The sequence below is a fragment of the Nicotiana attenuata genome, unplaced genomic scaffold, assembly GCF_001879085.1.
Source record: "Nicotiana attenuata strain UT unplaced genomic scaffold, NIATTr2, whole genome shotgun sequence".
In the NCBI taxonomy this organism is placed as follows: domain Eukaryota; kingdom Viridiplantae; phylum Streptophyta; class Magnoliopsida; order Solanales; family Solanaceae; genus Nicotiana; species Nicotiana attenuata.
The window spans coordinates 172,175-184,440 of record NW_017671690.1 but is presented as its reverse complement, the minus strand read 5'-3'; the positions used below and the strand labels follow the sequence as shown (position 1 = coordinate 184,440).

General features: G+C 38.7%; 1 protein-coding gene across 1 annotated transcript in view; it reads right to left on the bottom strand.

Annotated features, from left to right (window-relative positions):
* Positions 1 to 3,311: 3,311 nt before the first annotated feature.
* The window catches only part of LOC109209708 (protein ROOT HAIR DEFECTIVE 3-like), a 24,397-nt gene continuing 15,442 nt past the window's right edge, over positions 3,312 to 12,266 (bottom strand). Inside the window, 6 exon segments of the mRNA XM_019373025.1 lie at positions 3,312 to 4,007; positions 4,416 to 4,512; positions 4,636 to 4,730; positions 5,198 to 5,302; positions 11,025 to 11,089; positions 11,493 to 11,503. Of these exon segments, the coding sequence (XP_019228570.1) occupies positions 3,759 to 4,007; positions 4,416 to 4,512; positions 4,636 to 4,730; positions 5,198 to 5,302; positions 11,025 to 11,089; positions 11,493 to 11,503 (622 nt within the window). The 3' untranslated portion in view covers positions 3,312 to 3,758.

The following is a 12,266-nucleotide window of genomic DNA, read 5'->3' as shown; positions in this document are numbered from 1 at the left end:
AGTAAAAGGTTTAAATAATGTTGCTATTTAGTTAGCTATAATATAATGATGAGACAAGCGTAGGTGAACTCTTTCATATAAATAGTAGTAATATAAGTTAAAGGTGAGGGTACCTCCAACTGGGGAGAGTCATTTAATGGAGAAATGAATGCCTACAGTTGGGCTCCTATCATCAATGCATGGCCATCCGATTATTTTCAGGTTTATCAATCTTTAAGTTTCTCATCTTCATCTTTTGTCTATATAGCCTCTAACGTACTTTAATTTTGACAGCTCACTGATAAAGACAAAGCCAGCATATATTACTTATTTACTTAACCACCATACATATATGCACCACCAACAATAGCTACTAGCAGATGAATTTAACCCCCAAATTGTTAGTACTACTACAATAACTTAGTGTGGTCCCATAAGTGGGGTCTGGGGAGGGTAGGATGTACGCAGCCTTACATCTATTCTGGAAGGGCAAAGAGACTATTTCCGATAGACTCTTGGCTAAAGAAGGTGAGAGAAGCATTGGTAGCAAGTAATAGCAAGACAATAATTAGAAAACTAAATCGAAAATAGCAACAGATAATATGAAAGGGGTACTGATAACAAGTAGTAGCAAGATAACATATTTAAAAAACTAATTCCGAGGCAGCAGACTATAATAAATTTGTTATTCATACAGAAATCAAGTAATTAGAACCTCGATACAGTTTTATTCTCTTTCGGATTGGAGGTTATTTTATAATAAATAATAATACCATATGGTTTTCAGCTTAATGTGGAAAGCGTGGCTGGGAAGTTCATTTACATTTCCTTTTTGCTTAAACGGTGGGATAGAGAGAAATGCAGGTCGCCGCAAGAGACAAACATATAAATGTATAATGGGACAAACAAGCCATGTTAAATAGTAGCGATAATAAGTTTGGAAAAGAGTAATAAATGACTCGCAATTTTTCTCAAAATAGTTGACAATTTAGAATGAAATGAAAAAAAAAAAAAAAAGGAGAAGTCGTTTAAATGTTATACTTCTTTTTTCAAAATGACAAATATTTGGACCAACTACTCGCAGTAAATTGGGTGAAATTCAAAAATAGTCAAATTTATAACTGGTCGTTCAAAAATAGCCCAGTTTCAAAAGTTATCGAAATTTAGCCACTTTTCATGTAAAGATAAATCTGAGCGAAAACACTGTTCAAAACCAGAAAAAATACGCCAGTATATTATGCTGGAGTTCCAGCATAAGTATACTTGAACTCCAGCATATTATACTGGAGTTCCAGCGTATCTGGAACTCCAGCATATTATACTGGAGTTCCAGCATAAGTACGCTGGAACTCCAGCATAATATACTGGAGTTCCAGCAAGTATACCGGTCCAGCATAATATACTGGAGTTTGGAGCACCGGTGCTATAGTCTCCAGTATATTATACTGGAGCCAGCAAAGTATACCGGTGCAGCATAATATGCTGGAGTTCATACACAGGTGCACCGAACTCCAGTATATTATGCTGGACCGGTCTCTGTTGCAGCAAAATAGTGGCTATTTTTCATTGACTTGGTAAACGCTGGCTATTTTTGAATGACCAATCCGAAAACTGGCTATACCGTGCTATTTTGACCAGTAAATTCACCAACTAATATCAAGGTTACTCTTAAATATCAATCTAAAGCCTGCTTGTCGATGAATGTTGGTTTAACGAGATTTTGGTCCATGTTTTCTTGTTAAAATAGCACGGCCTGGCCAGTTTTCGGACTAGTCATTCAAAAATAGCCAACATTTATCAAGTCATTGAAAAATAGCTACTATTTTGCTGCAACAGAGATAATATACTGGAGTTCGGTGCACCTGTGTATGAACTTCCAGCATATTATGCTGAACCGGTAAACTTTGCTAGAGTATTTTCCGGATTTTGAACAGTGTTTTCGTTCATCTTTAAATGAAAAGTGGCTAAATTTCGATGACTTTTGAAACTGTGGATATTTTTGAATGACCACTTGTAAATTTGGCTATTTTTGAATTTCTCACTGTTTTCTTTAGTTTAATTTCAATAAAAAATGATAGAATTGAAGGAACAAAAAACAAAAAAGCTCACTTTCAAGTTAATTAGTCCTTTAATTTGCTTTAGGATTGTAAAAAGTTACGAGAGAGTGAAATCCTGGGTTCGTAAAGCTGCCTCATAAAGAGGACAGCCAATACATTATGATTTAGGTGCTGACCTTCGGTAACAGATATATGTCCTAATCAAGTTTGTATCTGTGGATCATTTCAACTTTGATCACGGTAGTGAGTATAATAAATTAATTTCAAGCTACTGAAGTAACATTCGGAGAATTGATTTTGTAGTTCTTTATTAGTTTCTATGTCTTTTTTATAGGAGATCTTTATTTTTATACATAAGAAATCTGAAAATAAAACACGAGAAATAAATTATTTTTTTCTATTCAAATTTCAAGTGGCCACAAGAGATCATTTTTCGTAATATTCATTAACGTTCATACAGTTGGAACATGCCACGTGTATATGAGCATAGCAGATTAATTATGTTTTTTTCAGGTTCACAACTTTAGGACAACATCCTCTTCCACCCCCCACTTAAGGTTGGATATGAATTATGTAATGTTTGTTAGTTAGGAGGAGTCAGAAAAACACAGGTGTACAATCATTACTAAGAATATCTTCTTTTGTTTGAGTACTAGTGGAAAATGAAATAACTGCAAAAATAGAAAAATAAAAATAAATGGAAATGTGCATGTGTATTGAATACGTCGTAGTTGGGTGGTTGAGAGCCAACTCAGACTTGTTAAATGTTCTTTAACATCTCAGGCTGAAAAAGTTGGCAAATGACAATTTTAGACCACATAAGGTTGAAGGTACCTAGCAAAGGTTCAGAGCTCTCTCTTATAGGAATAGATGCGTTCTTTACTTCTGTGGTTCATTTATTGAATGCGTAGCGTGTGTATTTAAATACGAAAATAAAAATTAATCCAAGTTAGTTCAGTGGGTTAGGGGCACATCGCGAATGTCACCGACAAAAATCAGATATTTAAATGGAGAAGGGTAGAGATGACCCGTAATCTATTGAGTTTTGAACATGCACCACCGATCCGCAGAATTTGTATCCCAAAAGAAGAAGAAAAAAAAGAATGGCACCAACATTGTCAAAAAATTGAACTCAACTATCAATTTACTCACCATTTAGCCTTTTTCAGAGGCTTCTTAATTAATGTCACCTTTTGATACAACAAAAGGTACCCCCTTTACCTATCTTCCCTCCCCTTCATTCATGGCCACAACTCCAAAATAAAGAAGTTAAAATTTCAAGGAAAATTTTACTAAAAGAAAGGGCAGAAAAAGTTAGTTAAGTAAACAGATATGAAGGATATTAGTACCAGTATCAGAGCCTAACAATGGCAACGTGGTTGCTCTTGAAGATAACTGAAAATAGACCAAAATCCTACCTCTCTTGCCTCTCCTCAAAACCAGATAAGAAAGGTAAATGATATATAAAAAGGAAGCTATAGCAGGGGGCAGAAGAAGGGAAAAGAAAAAAGAGAGAGAAAGAAAATCTACTTTAAGAGGGGACCTCATTCACCTCAAGTCGCTGCCAGTATACATGTCCTACACAAGAACCAGTGCCTTCAGTTTCTGAATCTTTACATGCTTGCCTCTAAGGTGGAAGCCATGAGCAGAATTGTGCACGATACCACATCCGTGTGAGCATGAAAGCTTGTTCTTATGAAATAGAATAAGACTGCTCTATATTTACTTCGTTTTATCATGTATAGAGGGGCTAGAGTATTCTGCTCCATTTTTGGAAGAAGTCACGTTATAGGAAGCACTTGATGATACAGCACTATGATCATTAGGGCTACCGCTGAAACTGTTTGATGCAGGGGCAGGATTTCGTTGCGGTTCGCCATTTGCCTGCTTTTGTCCTTGTTCTGCTAGTCGTCTAAGAAGGTTCATGACAGTAGGAAGGAACTTTGTGGATAAAGAGAGAAGTCCAGGAATCTGAAACACATACATTGAAGATCAGTTCCCTAAAATTTTGAAGGAAGTTCTCCATAATGCAAGTAAAGTAATGAAATTGGGCAAATCACACTTGCTTTCAACTTCTTGTTTAAGAATGTTTCATCACCAGAGACTAGATTAGACTAAATAATAACTCCTGAAAGCCCACACGAAACATGAAGGCGGAATCCAGATTTCTGTCTAAAAAATCCACAGGAAAACAGTGAACATATTTTTGATCAAGCACCATTAAATTTAGGAAAGTTTAACTATGTTGGTTCCGTTAACCTTATCAAAACAGAAGTCTAGAACGTCAGCTGCTACAGAAATGGCGTGTAAGAGTTAATTGGTCAAATTGCTTTTAAAACATAGAAACTGATATAATAGGAATTCAGATCTGATACTTACAGCACCATTGCGGAGTTCACAGGAGATGTCCAATTGCACCCAAAGGGCTTTCTGTAGTAGAAAAGAAACAAATATAACTCCCAAATACAAAGGATTTCTGGAGAAAAAGTAAATGTCAACATAAGTTAAGCAATCAACGATGGATACACCCTGCCAGTGGGTACACAAACATGAATGTATCAAATTGTGGTGCTTTCTGATTTATTAGCAGAAAAGGTACCTTAAAAGTGTCATGAATTCATTGAAACCCAAAACAACCAAGGCAACAGTTGGCCAAGGAGGTGGTAACCAATTGTTACTTCTCCTGCTAGCCTCCTGCAGGGTAAAGTACCAGAAAATCAGAAAGATACAGCATAAGGGTAAACCACAAATATTCAAATGGCAATCAGAAAACTCAAAAGAATTTCTCAAGAAATATTCCAAATAGAAAGTCAACATGGTAAGACCAACTATGTACAGCAAATGTTGCGCATATTTATAACAGCTCAGATAATAGTTAAAATCACAGTGACAAGCACAGATAACGTGAGTGAGAACCCACACATTCGTAAACTGCTTAAACAGTTACATTCAAACAGTTGCTCTGAAACCCCAACATCAACTGAAGGGGGTAGGTTTTGTTCAAAATCAACTTCCAAGAACCAAATAAAATTACCCAGCCATTAATCTAGACATATTATTCAACATTGCTAATCCACCTTACTGCCAACCAAAACAAGTATAAAAGGACTTCACTTTCAAAAGAAGACTGAAGCGATGCAATAGCAGCCAAAAGATCATGCCTGAGCAGCAATGGCTTGTGTAACAGTATATTCAGTCTCAGATTTAAATTGCCTCCACAAAGACTTGCACTGGACAGGTGTGATCAAAGTTTTCAATGCGGGGACCTGCAATAAAAATTGACTTAAAGATGATCAACTTGAAAGCTTGAAAGATAGCAAGAAAAATAAACCATTGTTAGATAGTTATATAGTTAATTAGTCCGACATATTGAGTAGGAGTAGAATCTTTATTATGTATAGTTATAAATAGGGATCATTGTATTATAATTAATTAATCAATATAGATTTTCTCCCGTGCATTCTCACATGATATCAGAGCATTGGTGAGATAATTATCGTTGTGCGTCATTCCAACGACATCGGGGAAGAAATCAGTCTTCACCGTGCAATTTTCCGGTGACCTGAGTAGCTGTTTGCGTCAAAACCACTTTTTACAGGTGTTGTGCATAAACCAACACCACCACAGTGTTCTCCATCCCCGGGCGACCAAACCCCACAAAACCCACCGGAAAAAACCCATCCACGCGCACGCGCCGACCAGAGTGATTTTTTTTCCAGCGAGATCTGTCCACGCGTCGGCGCGTGGACCACCTTCGGTCAGTTTCTGACGAAACTCCTTTTGGACAGCTTTCTCAGGACGTTATTCCGAGTCGGTCTATTCAAGTTTAATCAAAGTCCGGTAACCTTTTTAATTTTCCGGTGAGTGAACAGTGTTTTCCGGAAGAAAAAAAAGGTGTTCTAATTTGGCATTCCAAGGTTAACCACACAAGTTGTAATCAAGAATTTGAGAAATTGGTTGTAGCAAAATGGAATCCAATACTACGAAGAGTTGGATGGTTTCTCTACCGGATTATATTGAGTTCCTTCCGTACAAAGCATGTAAACAAACATCTTCAGGGATAGCTTTCGTTGTTCAAACAGATAGTAGCGTGACTTGTGTCTCTCAATCTTCAACCTCTGAGTATTGGGTCATTGATTCAGGTGCATCTGATCATATTTCTGGTAACAAATCTCTTTTCACTACTATTTCATATTCTCAATCACTCCCAACAGTCACAATGGCTAACGGGTCTCAAACCATGGCAACTGGAATAGGCCAAGCAAGTCCACTTCCTTCCTTACCTTTAGATTCAGTTCTTTATCTCATAGCCGTTAGTCGCTTAGCCAAATCACTTAAATGCTATGTTTTATTTCTTGATGACCTTGTTTTTATACAGGAATGCAGTACATGGCGGATCATTGGTACCGGGCGTGAATTAGATGGACTTTACTACCTTATCCTTGCAAAATCACATGGACTCACATCTTGTCTTTCTTCAACAACTTGTCCTGTTACTGATTCACCAGATCTATTACATAAATGGTTGGGACATCCCAGTTTGTCAAAACTTCAGAAAATGGTATCTAGTCTATCTCACTTATCCACTCTAGAATGTGAGTCATGTCAGCTCGGTAAGCATACCCGCTCCCGTTTCCCTCGGCGTCTTGATAATCGAGCAGAGTCACCGTTTACTTTAGTCTATTCAGATGTTTGGGGTCCTAGTCGGGTCAGTTCTACCTTGGGATTACGCTATTTTGTTAGTTTCATTGATGATTATTCCAGGTGCAGTTGGATACTTTTGATGAAAAATCGATCTGAGTTGTTTTCTATTTTCCAGACCTTCCATGCTGAAATTCAAAATCAATTTGGGCTTTCTATCCGCACATTTCGTACTGATAATGCCCTAGAGTATTTGTCTTCCCCATTTCAGCAGCTTACTCTCATGGGATTATTCATCAAACATCTTGTCCGTATACATCCCAACAAAATGGGGTAGCTGAAAGAAAGGATAGATATCTTATTGAAATTGCTCGTACCCTACTCATACAATCTCATGTTCCGTTGCGTTTTTTGGGAGATGCAGTTCTTACATCTTGCTATCTTATTAATCGTATGCCATCTTCAGCCATCCAGAATCAAGTTCCATTCTCTGTCATGTTTCCTCACTTACCTTTGTTCTCTCTTCCATCACGTGTCTTTAGGAGCACATGTTTTGTTCATAACCTTACTCCAGGAAAAGATAAGTTAGCTCCTCGTGCTCTTAAGTGCGTATTTTTGGATTACTCGAGAACACATAAGGGATATCGATGCTATTCTCCTGACCTCCAGCGGTATCTTATGTCTGCTGATGTTACCTTCTTTAAAACCCAATCATGCTTCACAAGTCCAGGTAATCACTTAGATATTTCTGAGGTGCTACCAGTTCCATCGTTTGGAGATTCATTCACTATCTCCCATTCATCTTGTTAGATAGTTATGTGTAAATAGTCCTAGTCCTATATATAGTAGGAATAGAATATGTCATAGTCCCACATGTAACAGGAGTAGAATATGTCCTAATCCCATGTGTAGTAGGAGTAGAAGATGTATTATATATAGGACTCATTGTATCATTGTTAATTATAGATTTTTCTCCCGTGTACTCTCACATGGTATCAGCGCTTCAATGAGAAAATTATCGTTGTGCGTCATTCCAACGACATCCGGGAAGAAAGATCTCATTGACGTGCAATTTTCCGGCAACTTCATCTTGTTCCCAAGGTTTATCACTGCTACAGTGGTACTATGCATATATCTGTACCACCATCAGATCCGAAACCCTTGTGCGACCAAACCCCAAAATTCCAGTCCCATCGGAACAAAAAAGTCAGTCACCGTGCGTCTTTCCGGTTGACGACTTAAGATTGAATTGCGTTATCTCCTTATCGGTAAGTGTTGTGCGAAAACCAACAGTACCATCTTGTTCGGAAAAGTTAGGCGACAAAACCTCAGTCAATCGCTGCAGCAGAAAGCACGCGCTTCCACGCGCCTCCAGAACTAGGGTTCCGACGAGCTACAATAACTTTTCCGACGCGTGTGATCCATTCCGACCACTTTTTGATAAAATTTCTTCAGGACAACTTGCTCGTCCAGTTATTCCGAGCCTACCCATATAAATTACATCAAATTCTGACAAATTTTATTTTTTCTGGCGTGAACAGTGATTTTCCGCTGTGAACAGTAATTTCATAAAAGTTTCTGTTTTCTTGTGGTGTTTTAAAACCTGTTTTGTAGTGTGGCATTCGGCTTAGTCTCACTATTTTCAAATTTTTCCGACGACCTTTCGGCCAACTTCTGCTTATTAGCAACTGTTGCGGCCAAACGCACACGCAAATATACGCGGTTGTCAAGTAATAAAGTGACTAAAAGTCGGATGTCGAACCCACGAGGACTTGTGATTAACTATTAACTAAATTAGACTATCCTAACTATCTAAACAAAAATTAAAACTAGAAGTATTTGATTTTAGACTAATTAAAATAAATAAAAACAAATAATGAACTTTGAACAGAGGAACAGCAGATTTTTATGTTATCAATATTATGAAAACGATCTAGGATTATGGGCTATCTAACAATCATATTGTATTTTTCAATTGAATTGACAAATTAATTTATCTGGTTTATTGGTTGACAGGGTTAATTTGCTCATAAGAATCTGTCGAGTTCTTACTCGCCTATTCAAGCTAACCTAACGCCTATATGTCTATGGAATTAGAACTAGCAAGAACGCATTTATAATTCCTGTAAATCAACCAAGCAAGGCAATTAGGTATATGTCTAACCTAATCGCGAATCCATTCCCCGATGCCCAGGTTCAAGAACTTGCTCTACTCAATCCTATATGCAATCTCGAATTCCCACTTTCGAGTTCAATTCTTGATTCGCAGATAGTATTCAATTGGTGATCAGGCAATTAAATAATTAAGTGCAGGATTGAATAAATAAACAAATATGAGAAATCAAGAATTCAAAATCAATATCCGAATAACAATAGTCATGAAAGAACCACAACCCTAGAGCGTGAGTTTTAGCTCCACATAGACATGGTAGCCAAACAACAAATCATACAAAGAAACATAAAAAATACTAAGTTTGGTGGAAGAAAAGATGAAATGCGGCCTCCACGGCGGCTTTGTGCTCACCCTTGGTCAAAAGTTCCTCTCAAAAACGTACTGCCCTCTCAAAATAGGTTTAGGTTGGCTTTTATATGAGTTGGGGACGTTTTGGGGTTGAAATAACCGAGTCCCGATCGAAATAAGACATGTTCACGTTTTGAGCGTCCAGGACAGCATGGGGCGCTGGCCCTGGCCCTCAACTTTTTAGCATTCTGTTTTGAGCGCCACAGGTAGCGCCCCACGCTGCCTGTGGCCCTCAAATGTGCACTTTTGCCTTTTCTTTCCATTTTCGCTCCAATTCGTGCGCTTTCGTCCCAAATCGCATCTGAATGATTCCTACACATAGATATACCACAAATTAGCATAAATCATTATATTATACATCCGAAATCTACGAGACATGAACACAATGTGAGGCAATATATGTAAAAATATGCATACTTTAAGCCAAACATCAGCAACCACTTGGTTTTGTTGCTCAGGGGGAATCTAGTGGCCTTGTATTAGTTACATATGTAACAAGCACGGTACATATGATTTTTATGCACCGGCTTGAGGGGGAGTGTTAGATAGATATGTGAATAATATCATATTTTCTCCCGTGCATTCTCACACATCTTCCTCTATAACTCCAGTTTCATCACCTACAGCTCTAGTTGCAGCTCAACCACCTATAGCTCCAGTTCCACCACCTAGTCCAGTTCAACCTTCTACAATTCCACCACTCTTGACTTATCATCGTCGTCCGCGCAGCATCAGGCCCAACTGATTCACGTCCTGCACCTGACCTTGCTAATACTGCGGACTTGTCTCCTCTTAGTCAATCGATTGCACTACGGGAAGGTATACGGTCCACACTTAATCCTAATCCCTATTATGTCGGTTTAAGTTACCATCATCTGTCATCACCCCATTGTGCATTTGTATCATCTTTGTCCTCTGTTTCCAACCCTAAGTCTACAGGTGAAGCATTGTCTCATCCAGGGTGGCGACGGGCTATGATTGACAAGATGACTGCTCTACATACAAGTGGTACTTGGGAGCTTGTTTCTCTTCCTTCAGGTAAATCGACTGTTGGTTGTCGTTGGGTGTATGCAGTCAAAGGTGGTCCAGATGGCCAAGTTGATCGACTTAAGGCTCGTCTTGTTGCCAAAGGGTATACTCAGATATTTGGGCTCAATTACAGTGATACTTTCTCTCCCGTTGCTAAAATAGCATCAGTCCGCCTTTTTCTATCCATGGTTGTTGTTCGCCATTGGCCTCTCTATCAGTTGGACATTAAGAATGCTTTTCTTCACGGTGACCTTGAGGATGAGGTTTATATGGAGCAACCACCTGATTTTGTTGCTCAGGGGGAGTCTAGTGGCCTTGTATGCCGGTTGCGCCGGTCCCTCTATGGTCTAAAGCAGTCTCCTCGAGCCTGGTTCGGTAAGTTCAGCACAGTTATTCAGGAGTTTGGCATGACTCGTAGTGAAGCTGATCACTCTGTGTTTTATCAGCATTCTGCTTCAAATCTCAGTATTTATCTGGTGGTTTATGTTGATGATATTGTTATTACCGGCAATGATCAGCATGGTATTACTAAGTTAAAGCAACATCTCTTTCAGCACTTTCAGACTAAGGATCTGGGCAGATTAAAGTATTTTCTAGGTATTGAGGTCGCTCAGTCTAGCTCAGGTATTGTAATCTCACAACGGAAGTATGCCTTAGACATTCTTGAGGAGACAGGAATGACAAGCTGTAGACCTGTTCACACTCCTATGGATCCGAATTCTAAACTTCTACCATGACAGGGGGAGCCGTTTAGCAATCCTGCAAGATATAGGCGGCTGGTTGGTAAATTAAATTACCTTACAGTGACTAGACCTGAAATTTCCTTTCCTGTGAGTGTGGTAAGTCAGTTCCCGGATTCTCCCTGTGATAGTCATTGGGATGCAGTTGTTCGCATTCTTCGATATATAAAATCAGCTCCAGGCAAAGGATTATTGTTTGAAGATCGAGGCCATGAGCAAATTGTTGGGTACTCAGATGTTGACTGGGCAGGATCAGCTTCTTATAGACGTTCTACATCTGGATATTGTGTTTTAGTAAGGAGGTAATTTACTGTCTTGGAAGAGCAAGAAACAAAAATGTGGTTGCTCGATCTAGTGCAGAAGCAGAATATCGAGCAATGGCTTGGCAACTGTGAGCTAGTTTGGATCAAACATTTGCTTAATGAGTTGAAATTTGGTGAGATCGGCAAGATGGAACTTGTGTGTGATAATCGAGTTGCCCTTCATATTGCATCAAATCCTGTGTTCCATGAGAAAACTAAACACATTGAGATTGACTGTTGTCAGAGAAAAGATACTCTCAGGAGATATTGCTACAAAGTTTGTGAAGTCGAATGATCAACTTGCAGACATTTTCACCAAGTCCCTCACTGGTCCTCGTATTAGTTACATATGTAACAAGCTCGGCACATATGATTTGTATGTACCAGCTTGAGGGGAGTGTTAGATAGTTATATAGTTAATATGTAATTAGTCCGAGTCCCATATTGAGTAGGAGTAGGATCTGTATTATGTATAGTTATAAATAAGGGTCATTGTATTATAATTAATTAATCAATATAGATTTTCTCCCGTGCATTCTCACAACCATAAAATGTCAGAGGTACAGTTTCTAAAGCTGAAACTAAGTGGTGAGTCGTGAGCTTATCATATGCACGTGAAGTATTGGACTGAGAAAACACGACCCAGATTTTAACATAACATACTTTAGCCCCCAGAACTTTGGTTCAGTTCTAAGGACGCAGCGCAGGCTGTATGAATTGGGCGCATCGAGTTCGACTCCTGCCACTGACACAAAATCTGGAATTTAAATGGAAGCAGCGTAGAGGTGCGGGACCATACTCCATCAAGTTTCAAACTTGTTCTTACAATTGGGATTGGGCTAGCTAACTCACATGGATGTCACGCTTATATAAAAATATTTACATAACATAGTTAATGGGCATGACTGGGAAGATTCCAAGCAAACATTCACATTTTACGACATCTTGTTGGGCATCCAGACTTACCGGGATCTTCTCCTCCCCCCCCCCCCCCCCC